The sequence below is a fragment of the Maniola hyperantus genome, chromosome 9, assembly GCF_902806685.2.
Source record: "Maniola hyperantus chromosome 9, iAphHyp1.2, whole genome shotgun sequence".
NCBI classification, from domain to species: domain Eukaryota; kingdom Metazoa; phylum Arthropoda; class Insecta; order Lepidoptera; family Nymphalidae; genus Maniola; species Maniola hyperantus.
The window spans coordinates 4,247,750-4,259,927 of record NC_048544.1 but is presented as its reverse complement, the minus strand read 5'-3'; the positions used below and the strand labels follow the sequence as shown (position 1 = coordinate 4,259,927).

General features: G+C 34.9%; 1 protein-coding gene across 1 annotated transcript in view; it reads right to left on the bottom strand.

Moving 5' to 3' along the window:
* Positions 1–2,604: 2,604 nt before the first annotated feature.
* Positions 2,605–12,178, bottom strand: part of fj (four-jointed box kinase) — a 46,576-nt gene continuing 37,002 nt past the window's right edge. The window contains exon 2 of the mRNA XM_034972114.2: positions 2,605–5,695. Within this exon, the coding sequence (XP_034828005.1) occupies positions 3,918–5,645 (1,728 nt within the window). The 5' untranslated portion in view covers positions 5,646–5,695 and the 3' untranslated portion in view covers positions 2,605–3,917. The remainder of the gene's footprint in view (positions 5,696–12,178) is intronic.

Below are 12,178 nucleotides of genomic sequence, written 5' to 3'. Positions count from 1 at the left end.
TTCCATCTTATATTGCATCTTCAATTCTTCACTACCACAGGCATACCTATAGTACGCGACAAGTCGAGATGGGGGAGAGCTGTCCCGCACCGGGCTAGCACGGGGGCTGTGCGGATGTGCGGGGCGTTTTCCCCCGAATGCCATCTCGACCTGTCGCGTACTATAGTTGGTAATTGGTATTTTGTGCCACGGATAACACGGCATTCGAGGGCAAAATCTGTAAAACTGAACTTTTGTCTATACGCCTTCGATATGGATTTCAATACGGCGCGGCGTAAGTTCAAACTTTACAGATATTAATAGATAAAGGTTAATAGTGGTGCTAAAGATTACATTAGGTCGGTAGCCGGAGGCGGACAGCATACAAACTAAACTGTTGGTTTTTGTTAAGGCGATGCACTATCTCGTACTTGACATTTTTCATGCTCAATATTTTTTCTATTTATTATTTCTCGTTTCTCTTGTCTATCTTTTACTTACTTGTAGTATTTACGAGTACTTGTAGTCCTTTTTCTAGATTTTCAATCGCCAAATAATCGGTTTTGTATTAATGCTGATTGGAAGGGTTTCTTTCAGTTTTAAGTTGTATATGTTACCGTCAATCTGTATAGTCTGGTATTTTATAGAATACCTTGGCATTCTGCAAAATACTTAAAACATTCAGGAAATGTATAAAATATTTTTTATTTCATACTTTTCCCAGAACGAAATCTTAGCATCCCGACTCCACGCAGCTGAAGCCTGAATGAAACGAGCCGACGACCTCCGTAGCGAAATAAAGGTCGAGTAGGCGAAGCTAAATGAAGGGGCGACGAAGCGAGTCTCCTGGCGTAGCGCATTTCGAAAACCTTCATATTTTTTATCATCATCAACATCATCATCCCCATCATCATCATCATCCCCATCATCATCTTCATCATTGTCATCACCATAATCATGATCACCATCGTTATGAAAATTAAAACACATAAACTCAGAATCATGATGATAATCTGATCAGGTATGATGAGCATTATCACCATGAACACCATGATAATCGCCATAATTCTTAGTTTATCTGTGTTTTATTTTTATTTATTGACTAATTCTACGGTATAATACATTTTCATACATATACGAGCATTAACGAATTGTATGTTATGCCTAAGAATTGTATACAATGCCTAAGAAACTTATGTAATGGTAATAATAAGTTTCTGAAGTGGTAATAATCGATTGATTGTATATTTTTATACTTTTTAACCGACTTCAAAAAAAGGAGGAGGTTCTCAATTCGTCGGAATCTTTTTTTTTTTTTTATTTTTTTATTTTTTATGTATGTTCCCCGATTACTCGAAAACGCCTAGACCGATTTTGAAAATTCTTTTTTTGTTTGAAAGGGTATACTTCAAAGTTGGTCCCATTTCAATTTGGTGAAGATCTGATGAACATCTTCGAAGATAGATACTGGAACTCCTCAACGGATAAGAGTAAATTGCTCGCGATCAGTGTAATAGCTTAGTAAACAGTAGACTTTTAACCAGTAATAGCATAATTCCATGGGGCCACTAAAAATTGTGAAATAAAAAAATTTTACAAAAAAAATAAAAACCGACTTCGTTACACAAACACTAAAAATTGAAAAATAATTTAATTTATTACCCAATGTATTATGTATACAAGAGTTAATATAGTTCCATAATAATATTTTTTGGGGTCGGTGCCAATGAGGTGCCATGGTGGAGTCCCATAAAAATATGAATTCTAGACGATTCGCGAAAGCTAATTGGCACCGGCACCAAAAAGCATTATTATGGAACTATATTAACTCTTGTATACATAATACATTGGGTAATAAATTAAATTATTTTTCAATTTTTAGTGTTTGTGTAACGAAGTCGGTTTTTATTTTTTTTGTAAAAATTTTTTATCATAATTTTTTTTCATGGAATAGCTAGGTGTCCTATAGAATGACTGAATTACACACACTGCCGGTAACATATATAATACAAGCTGATGCCCGCGACTTCGTATGCGGGGATTTATGTTTTTAAAAATCCCGTGGGAACTCTTTAATTTTCCGAGCCTATACTTATGCTATGTAGCCTATGTCACTCTCCAGGTTTTAAACTATACTCATGCAAAAAATCACGTATCACGTAGATTATCTGGACTCTTCTGCTTACTAATAGGTATCTAATATTAATCACAGTTAACCGAATTTGACAGAAATATAACAATATTGACAGTTTCAATATATTTCTAAATCTAGTAATATAGATCCTAAACACTGAGCAAATACCTACACCAAATACACCTATACCTATCAAATTAGGTGTACCTAATTATTCAAACCACTAGGTTGAAAAATAAGAGATTTTGTAGATTTTTTTATAATAGCCCACTTTACCAATGGAATCTTCAAGAAATCTAAATCCACGCGGCGAAATTGCAGGAAAAATGCTAGTTTTATCATATTTGAAATGGAATTTAACACATACTCAGCGCTCGACTTCGTAAGTATACTACTATCTACTGATCTATAAGAAAGTTCTTCCCCTTAACTATAAATTATGTATGATGTGCAGTGTTCCCCAAAAATATAAATAACAAAAGGCATTCTTTGAGATTCATTTTATTTATTATAATTACATATATTTTACATTTATTTACATATTTTCAAGTTAAAGCTCGCTGTGACCGTGACGTAAGAACATGTGACGAATTTCTTTTAAACCCTGACGGAGAAGTACTTATCGTTTGATTTCATTGAATTTTTTGGTAGGAAAAAATAATTATTTTTCCTTAGCGGACTTAGAGCTAGCCACGGCGCGGCGAATTGCGGTGCATTTTAAAATCCGTTTTGAATTTAAATGTATCAAAATCCGGTGCGAAAATAAATTCCGCAGTGCGCGCGCTTCCATATAGTTCTATAGTTCACAGATTTTGCGGGAAAAAACGTACGGAAATACACCGTGATGCGCGCTAGCTCTTAGGGAAGGTTTTTCAATCGTCAAATAACTTTTATCTGATAAATGAATTTGACGTTTTGAAGATTTCTTATAGGTACAAAAACTGTCAAACCCCATTCAAAAGTTATTTGGCTATTAAATCTGAATATAAATATAAATAGAAAAATAGAAAAATGTGCCCTTAAAAGATAAATATTTAATTTAAACAGAAAATTTGTCGGAGAAACAAGTAGTGACACACTTTGTTTTGTTTACATTTGTATTATGATTTCTTAATTGTAATTATTACTTAATGGGTCTTCATGCGAATTATCACACGTTACGAGTTTCTACGAGAATTTTTCTGTAATTATTGTTCAAAACAAACTTGCTTGTTAACTAAATGTATTACGAAAATGAGGGGAAATTTTATTTCAGAAGTCTCAAATCTTAATAATCGAGTACACAAAAATTTGATGGGAAAACAACATGAATGGGAATATTAACAGTTGGCAAATTCTAAGAAAAATCTTTAAATTTGAAAACATCACAGAATCTACGCAGATCAACAGCAGTTTTACATATTATTTACAATTAATATAATACAAAATATCTAACAGTTTTAAATATCACCACAAACAATAATAATAATTACTGGCACATATATTTATTTTTACAATAAATAAAGATATTTGGTATCGAAAAATGCTTATAATTCTAAAAAAATATTACAAAAATTTGCTCGCACTTTATTTTACACCTCACATTTTATATTATTATCGTTCAGTAAAAATGTGTTTTTTTTACAATAAAACAAATTTTCATCGGTAATTTTAGAACGATTATGTATGGATCATTTTAGAATATCAAATAAATTAATAATTGTCCTTCATACACTGATATCTAATACGAAGAAAAATAATAAATTGTTAAATGCAAGATTCTTAAATGTTTAAAATAAAGACAGTGCGAGCATAATTGGAACCTCTATCTAGTATTAAGAAAAGTCTGTTCACACTTCTCTATTTGACTCAACACCTTTCCTATCCTGTCGTGTAAAATCTTCGCATTTTTCTCCGGCAAAGGTGGTAAAATGTCTCTAATTACTGCATTATTTTTCGTATGAAATATATCACTGAGTTTTGAACCAATTGATGTGTCGTATAAAAGCTTTAACGCATCAACTGTCTTTTTTCTAAAAACACACAAATTATCAAGCATCAGACTATGGTACATGTTATATTTTTTTAGCAGTCTATAACCATGTAAAAGTCCAGATTCATTGTCCAAGAACAGCAAAAGTCCACTGTCCATTTTTCTTGCCAGATTGTGCGCTGGACCATCCATAATATTTATATTCCATTGATAATTAAATAAATTATTTACAATTCTATCTAAATTCGCCGTTAGGTAGTCAAATATTATGAGGTCAGACCATTGCGCTAACTCCACAAACAAATCTATAGTTTTTCTATTCAGTTTCGCATCTATGTAGTCGAAATTTTCTACTTCTTCTTTCTTCGTTTTAACATTTTTCAGTCTCAATTTGTCTATCAAAATTTGCTTACTTGTGTCACTTGTAGCGTTTTCTTTAAAGGAAATTTTAAAAACATCGATTTTATTTAAATGTCTAGTGGACGGTTTAAAAACTTCCGGTATAGTTGCTGGTTCTAAGCTTGGTATGTATTGAGTTAATACTACAGCACGATTCGTGTTCCATTGTGCTGTGGCTATATCATTAGTGACACTTTGCCATAGTTTATCTTTTAAATCAACGACTTTGACGACGGAAGGAGCAACATTTGTTAAATTCAACAGTCTTGCTACATAGAAACTAAAGATTTCTCCCTGTATTTGATCCGTATTCTGTCTATAGCGCACGCAAGCTTGAATTCCATCTCTAAAAGTTACTAATCGATTCTGCATTCTTCCGCAGCCTGTTTCCATTTTAACGATTTCGCTTTGGTTTACGTATCTCTCCCATATTTCAGCTGAATTCTCGCCATAACCCTGAGGCATTGAATTTTCTACTTCGGGACCCCAGTAAATGTTTTCATATAAAACTGTTTCGTCATTGGGTACATGTGAAGTTGTATTGATAACATTTAGTATAGTGTGCTTATGACGAGACACTTTATTATCTTTTAAAATTTCTTTCATATCATCCGTGAGTCCCTTCGGATACACGTCCATTTTGTATTTATGGGGTTCAATAGCACCCGTAAACGAAACAGTTGCAAATCTGTCTTTTTCTTTTTCGGAAAATATATAATCTTTGTCTACCTTAAAATTATCAGTCAATTTTAGAGAATTTAAACTTCTCGAATGTCCATCTCGAGTAGTATTTATTCTCACTAATTTTCTAGGACTATAACTAGGAGAAATCACTCTTGTTTCGGGAGATCCCACTATTGCAACTCCGATAAGTAATCCCAATATGAAACTTAAGCAAACACTAATAAAACAATAGCTATAGAAACCATATTCTCTTTTCATGGCCACCCTTGATAGTTCTTTTTTGTATCTGAAATTATTATATAGGAGGCAAGGATTTTTTATTCTGTAGCAGTCCATATCAGTGGTTGCTGTTTTTAATTTGTTATGTGCTACTGTTTCAGTGTCTTTTTCAATGTCTTTTAGAGTAGGCAGTCTATCGGTTCCACATTGTTTATTTACGTCTTTTCTATCCTCAACAATCTGCGTAAAGGTCGCCATGTTGTCAGCAGGAACTCTTATTCTTCTCTCTTCGACATCTTACTCGCGATCTGCAACAATGTAAAATAAAAGTTAGTTCAGGCTATTGAAACTGCGATAGACAAGTCTGCAAAACTCTGCAGACCTGTCATAAACCCTGAAGGCATTTAGGAGTTTGTGAGCGTGTTAATAAAAATTATTACCATATAAAAATGGTGATTATAAGGACGCCTCAGGTGTTATTATGAGATTGGAAATATTCTATTAAAATTACGACGTTGAAGAATAGGTACATGATACAAACAATTTAATTATTTTTTGTTTTAACACTGTTGCTCCGTATACCTACAAAAGTTTTATTAAAAAATATAGTTACGTTTTTATCAATGCTATGTAGGTACCTATCTCACGGCTATCACGTACCACGATTTGCGGGTTCGATTCCCGCACAAACATGTCATACAGATATATGTCATGATATGAATGAACATGCTTATCATTCCGTGTCTCAAGATCCAAACAGGTTTTATATCGGATCAGGTTATATATTATCAACTTACATCAAAATATGATAATCATTTAAGACGAACCTACTTGTGAATTAAATTTAAAACAAGTGTTATAGTTTTAGTAAGCTTATTTTGTAGAAATTCAATATTTTTCCGCCTTTGTTAAATTATTTCGTGAAAAATATAATATGTTGAACTAATTGGAGCGGAACGAACAGTGTGTGTGACGACGGTAAATTATTTCGTTTAAATTTTATGTTAAATTAATTGGACTGGAGAATAAACACATTGAACCGTCGATCCGATTACGATTTACGGTAAATCATTTTGTTTAATTAGGTAATTGGACTGGAAAACGAACACCTTAAAACACCATTACGGTAAATTATTTCAATAATAATTTTGTTACAAATACAATGTTTACTCGTGCAAATACATTGAAAATAGGTGTTTAATGTAATGCTAGCTAATGATGCAACTGCAAAGGTTGATCTATCACACACACAACTACACAGAGGTATCTAAATCTACTATAGTATATCTTTTCCATCATACAGGGCCCTTAATTGCTTACTACTATGATATTCTAATCCTTTTCCAATCTAAGGAATTATCCACCTTTTATACCTATTTAATAATAATAATAAACAATGGCAATAAACACAGCAACAACTCTTCTAAAATTACCACTGCTGAGTTCATATTTCACTCTACTATTTACTCAACTGCCCAAAAAAGGTGTGTGACATTTCAGGTTTCATGTATATATGTATATTTTTTTTGGACCAAATAATAAATGTACCTTTCAACTTAACATCCTGAAACTCCCTTGCGTTTATGTGGATGTTGCACATTCCTCTCATAAATAATATCTAAGATACTGAACTAAACTAGATAACAAAAGGTTTCTATATTTTACATAACTTCCTGAACCTGAACAGCCCCCCAATTGTGTAAGAATAACCAATTCATGGCTATCGCAATCGTCAAGAAATTCTGCCCTTTGATTGGTTGATTCGCTGTTTACATTTTTTCACAGCCAATCAAAGGGCAGAATTCTTGACGATTGCGATAGCCATGAAATGGTTATTCTTACACAATTAGGGGGCTGGTTTGGATCTATGTGGTATGTATGGCGGCTGAATGGCGTCATTTTCAAATATGAAAAAATACTTTTTAGTCCGTTTTTTGGCAGGGTAATCGTGATTTTTTTAATCACGACTTGTATAGTCCGTGCAAAATGATTTCTCACGCGCCATTTTAACTCTATGGGGTCTAAACTACGGTTCACCTTTATAATAAGGATAAAATAGTAGTTTTAACATGAAATTTGATACAAAAAATTGAAATGGCGCGTAAAAAGTCATTTTTACGCATTATACCAAATAATTTTTCGGTATCTACGGATTCCTACCTCTTAATCAGATCTCGACCAGACTCGACATGTTTGCAACATTTTGCGTTGGTATTTTGTTTGTAAGGTTGTACATACTATATGCTACTACATTTTTATCCACGTCTCGTAAAATATTAGCTACTGTGACTAACATCGATATAAATGACACGATATTCCCAAGCGAACAAAACTTTTCACGGTTTAGAAACCAAATAAATCAGCGCCACCTCTTAGATACTAATGAACGACCCGTTTGAAATCAAGACGTCACTGAGGTTGCATTGGTGCATACGCACCAATGAGTTGGTGCCATTTTGTTTGTTCAATAACCCTGTCCATACGTAGTAATATATAAGTCAATGGTGACTAATTAATTAATTATGGATTCTAGTTTGTTATTTAGTTAAGCTTCTATGCTGAGAGGGCATTGATTAAATCACTATTTTCAATTTGCAGTAAATGATTCATTCCATGGTGACATTTTATGATGACATCTATTTTATCGAAAGGCGTATAGGCACGCGATGTCGCGATATCAAAACCAGCTTTATTGTTTTAACGGTTATAAGTCCCGCAAATTGTTATTGCGCGTCTCGTTTACATGACGTCATTTTGACGTCAGCCAAAATAAAAATATACCATCAGCTCGAAACTTCAGTCTAGTGCTGAGGTCACTAAAATGGCGGCCACGCGCTTTAACAATTTGCGGGACTTATATTGAAACATACCAGACGCCCGCGACTTTGTACGTACTACGTAGGTATAGGCAAAACACTTAATATGATTACCTACTTATAGTTACGAAATTTCCCAATCATGTTTGCCAATCCCTACAATCACTACTAATTTTATATCCACACTAGCTTATGTCCGCGACTTCGTCCGCGTGGACTACACAAATTTTAATACCCTATTTTACCCCTTTAGGGGTTGAATTTTGAAACATCCTTTCTTAGCGGACATCTTCGTCATAATAGCTTTCTGCATGCCAAATTTCATACCCATCCGTCCAGTAGATTGAGCTTTGCGCTGATTGATCAGTCAGTCAGTCAGTCAGTAAGTCAGTCAGTCAGAAGAAGAGTGACGTAGGCTACTTTATATCCCGGGAAATCGAAGTGTTCCCACGGGATTTTTAGAAACCCAAACCCACGCCGATGAAGGTCGACCAAAGTAAATCTTTTAAACGGATGGGTCGTGAAAAGCTAGCGGACAGACAGACAGAAACACTTTCGAATTCATAATTCCCGACAGATCGAGATGGCAATGATCTTTTCACAGCTAACCGTAATATTGACATTTTTAATAATAATTTGAACACATTTAAAAATGAACATTTTGCATCTTCTCCACTTTAAGTATATTTTTCATAGTTAATTTTCTTGTATTTCTTTTTTCTGTGTTTTTATAAATTGTATCTTATCAGTTAGTTAGTGCATATATTTATTTAAGAATTGTTGTGTACACATATTTAGGGTTACCGCTTAGATCTTAATCTATTGTTTTTTTTTTTTTGGACCATTTATAGCTGAAACCTGTTTTGTGTGCCTTTATAATAAAAAAATAAAAAAAAATAAAAATTGGGGTGGGGACGCCCCGCACACCCGCAAAGCCTCTGCGCTAAGCCGGTGCGGGATAGCGCGGGTGACGTGCGGGTGCGCGGAGTGTCCACCCGCCTTATACCACGATTGCTATCTCAACCTGTCGTGGACTATAGATAGGTATATAAGTATGTTCATTATTTCAGAAGTTATAAGACTCAATCGTGAATCAATAAAGTAAACAAGCTTAAAATAAACTACCGTATTTTTAACTAAGATATAGCTGTAACTGTTTTTTTGAACATAAAATAAAAACAGATGTATCATAATTGATTTGTTTTCCGGTAACCTGAAACCTACCGAGCGCGGGTGCGTGTGTGTGTGTGTGTGTGTCGGTGAATGTAATTTAGGAGCCATAGAGAACTCGTGATTCAATGCGTAAATCAATTTTATAAATTAGTATGCACTTTATAAATATTTAATTTTATCATATGAGTGCGTTTTTTACTATGTATTAACAAAAAAGAAGTCTCGAATAAAATGCTGATCGGAATTTAATAGGTAATGTCGTCGTAGTTTGATTCATTTCTTTTTTATACTAGATGAGGTACTGCTTATAGAGGAATATATTATGTGATCAAACAGAAATAAGGAGATTCGTAGAAGAACGAGAGTAACCCAGTTGTAAAACAGAACCAATAGAACAGAAGTTCGAAGAACCAATAGACTGATAGATATAGTGACGTCGCATTGGAGAGTGCAGTGTCGGTAGACCTTCACTAGGTGGATAGGCGACATCAAACGGATCGCAGAGAGCCGCTGGATACAAGCGGCGCAAGATAGTGAGGTGTAAAACTCCCTACAAGAGACCTATGTCCAGCAGAGCATGTCTCTTGGTTGAAACGACGACAACAACGACTGATTTTAGCAGAGGTCGGCGGTAACATGAAATTTTTGTTTGCACACTATTTTTAAGGCGCGCCTTATGCTGCTAACGACGAGTTTCCGGCACTGAAAAATCTCCTTTTGCGGCTTTTTTTAATAAAAATAGCGGAAAAACAAGCAGGCGGGTCATTTGATGTGAGATTCTCGCTGGGTCAGGTGATGTTAAGTGATTCTCGCTGCCCATGAACATTTGCAGCACCAGAGGAATCTTGCTGGTCTTTCAAGAATTTGGTGATCTGCCTTTTGAATAACCCCATGTTGAAATCCAATTCCACAGTTTGCATGTGCGTAGAAAAACAGATCTGACACAACCAGCGGCACAAGTGCAACAGGCACCCGGGTAGTGAGGGTGAAATTGCTTACGGTGGCGTGCGGCGCGGTTGTAGAAAAAGGAGGGTGGAATGAGGTCAAAAACCCCTCCAAGCACTCCACCATTTTCAAGGCGATGGAATTCCAAAGGGAGCTTACGTCTCTGCGGTGCTCCAGGCTTTCCAACGAACTGGAATTTTGTAACTCGCGCGGATCTAAAATTTTGTTTGTTTTTCTAATTTCTATCATAGTGTTTTTTACCTACACTTAAATATTTTTTTAAATACATATCAAAAATGGCGGAGCCAGCAGGATTCGAACCTATCCTAGTCTGTCATGGCCTAGCTTAGTTGATCGATGGTGCTCCGGGTAGAAGCAGGTTCAAATCCTGCCGGTTCCGCATTTTTTGTTGCTTTTGTTTTAAATAAACTCTTTATTTCAAGAATAAAATTCACTAAAGAAACGTCTTTAGGACAGACACGATTACGTTACGATATCGTCTCGTTAGCTATAAAAGCACCTTTAATACACAGCTCAGTAATGAAGTGGCCACGTCAAATAAATACCTAATCCTACATTTGATTGACGTACGTACTTCTGTCTGTGTTAATATTATAATTGCCTCCGATGTTCCGATAAGAGCTTTTTATTAGGATAAGTCTTTCCGGACTTGGAATATTTCGAATTGTAAGTAATCTGTTCTCAGTAAGTATAAAATACTAGCTGATGCCCGCTACTTCGTCCGTGTGGAATTAGGTTTTTAAAAATCCCATGGGAACTCTTTGATTTTCCGGGATAAAAATAGCCTATGTCACTCTCCAGGTATTTATCTATACCCATGCAAAAAAACACGTCGATTCGTTGTTCCGTTGCGACGTGATTGAAGGACATACCAACAAACCAACACACTTTCGCATTAATAATAAGGGTACTGGTTTATGTTTGACTAGCTTATGCCCGCCACTTCATCCGCGTAGACTACAAAGTTTCAAAAAGGTAGCCACCTACTTATTGTACTCTTTTTGTTTGTTAGTTTTGAATTTGTAATATTATGATGATGTAGTTATGATAATTAATAAGGTACATACGTAAACTTAAAAATAAAGTTACTTTTTATAGGCAATTCAATAATTTCCCGAAAATTTAAGCAAAAGATCTTGAACGATAGATGAATACAAGCAAAAGCATAGTTATATAAACACAGATATATCTCAAAACAGCTCAAGTCTCACTTTGCCTTTTTTTTTTAATCGAACCTAAAAATATCACAACTCAAAGAAACAACCTAACAGCAAGGAGTTGTGAAACTTTTATAAACAAATAACTATATTAGTGTCGAAAATTACACAGTGCAGCTGACGCCCCCCAATTATTAAGTTAACCAGTAATTTTCTAATAATAATTCAATTATAGAGCCCGTGTGACCGTAATTGTTTTTATGGAACCGACCAATAAGTCGGGACGCGTGCGGTTATATCCTAGAGATGTTATTACCACCAATACCAATATTATCTTATTTTAAGGCTTAGAAAATACAATAATTTATCTTAGTAGTTTTTTTTTACTAACAAACATCGTGGCTAATAATTTTTGAAATGGTTCAGGTTTAAATGTATACCTTTCCCTTTATAACAATTTATTTCCTCAGAAGGCAGGGCCTCGTTTTTAACACGTTTTTAAGAATGTGCTCCCGACCGAATTTCGGCCACGGCGGCCAATCTACATATGGTGCGCGGGAAATAAGTGAACAGTTGTGTGTGCAAACACAGGTGCACTCTATTCTCTCACTGTCATAGCCCAATGGGACGGAAATCCAACAAGACCGGCGAGAGATCAAACGCAGGTCCGACGCCTTTC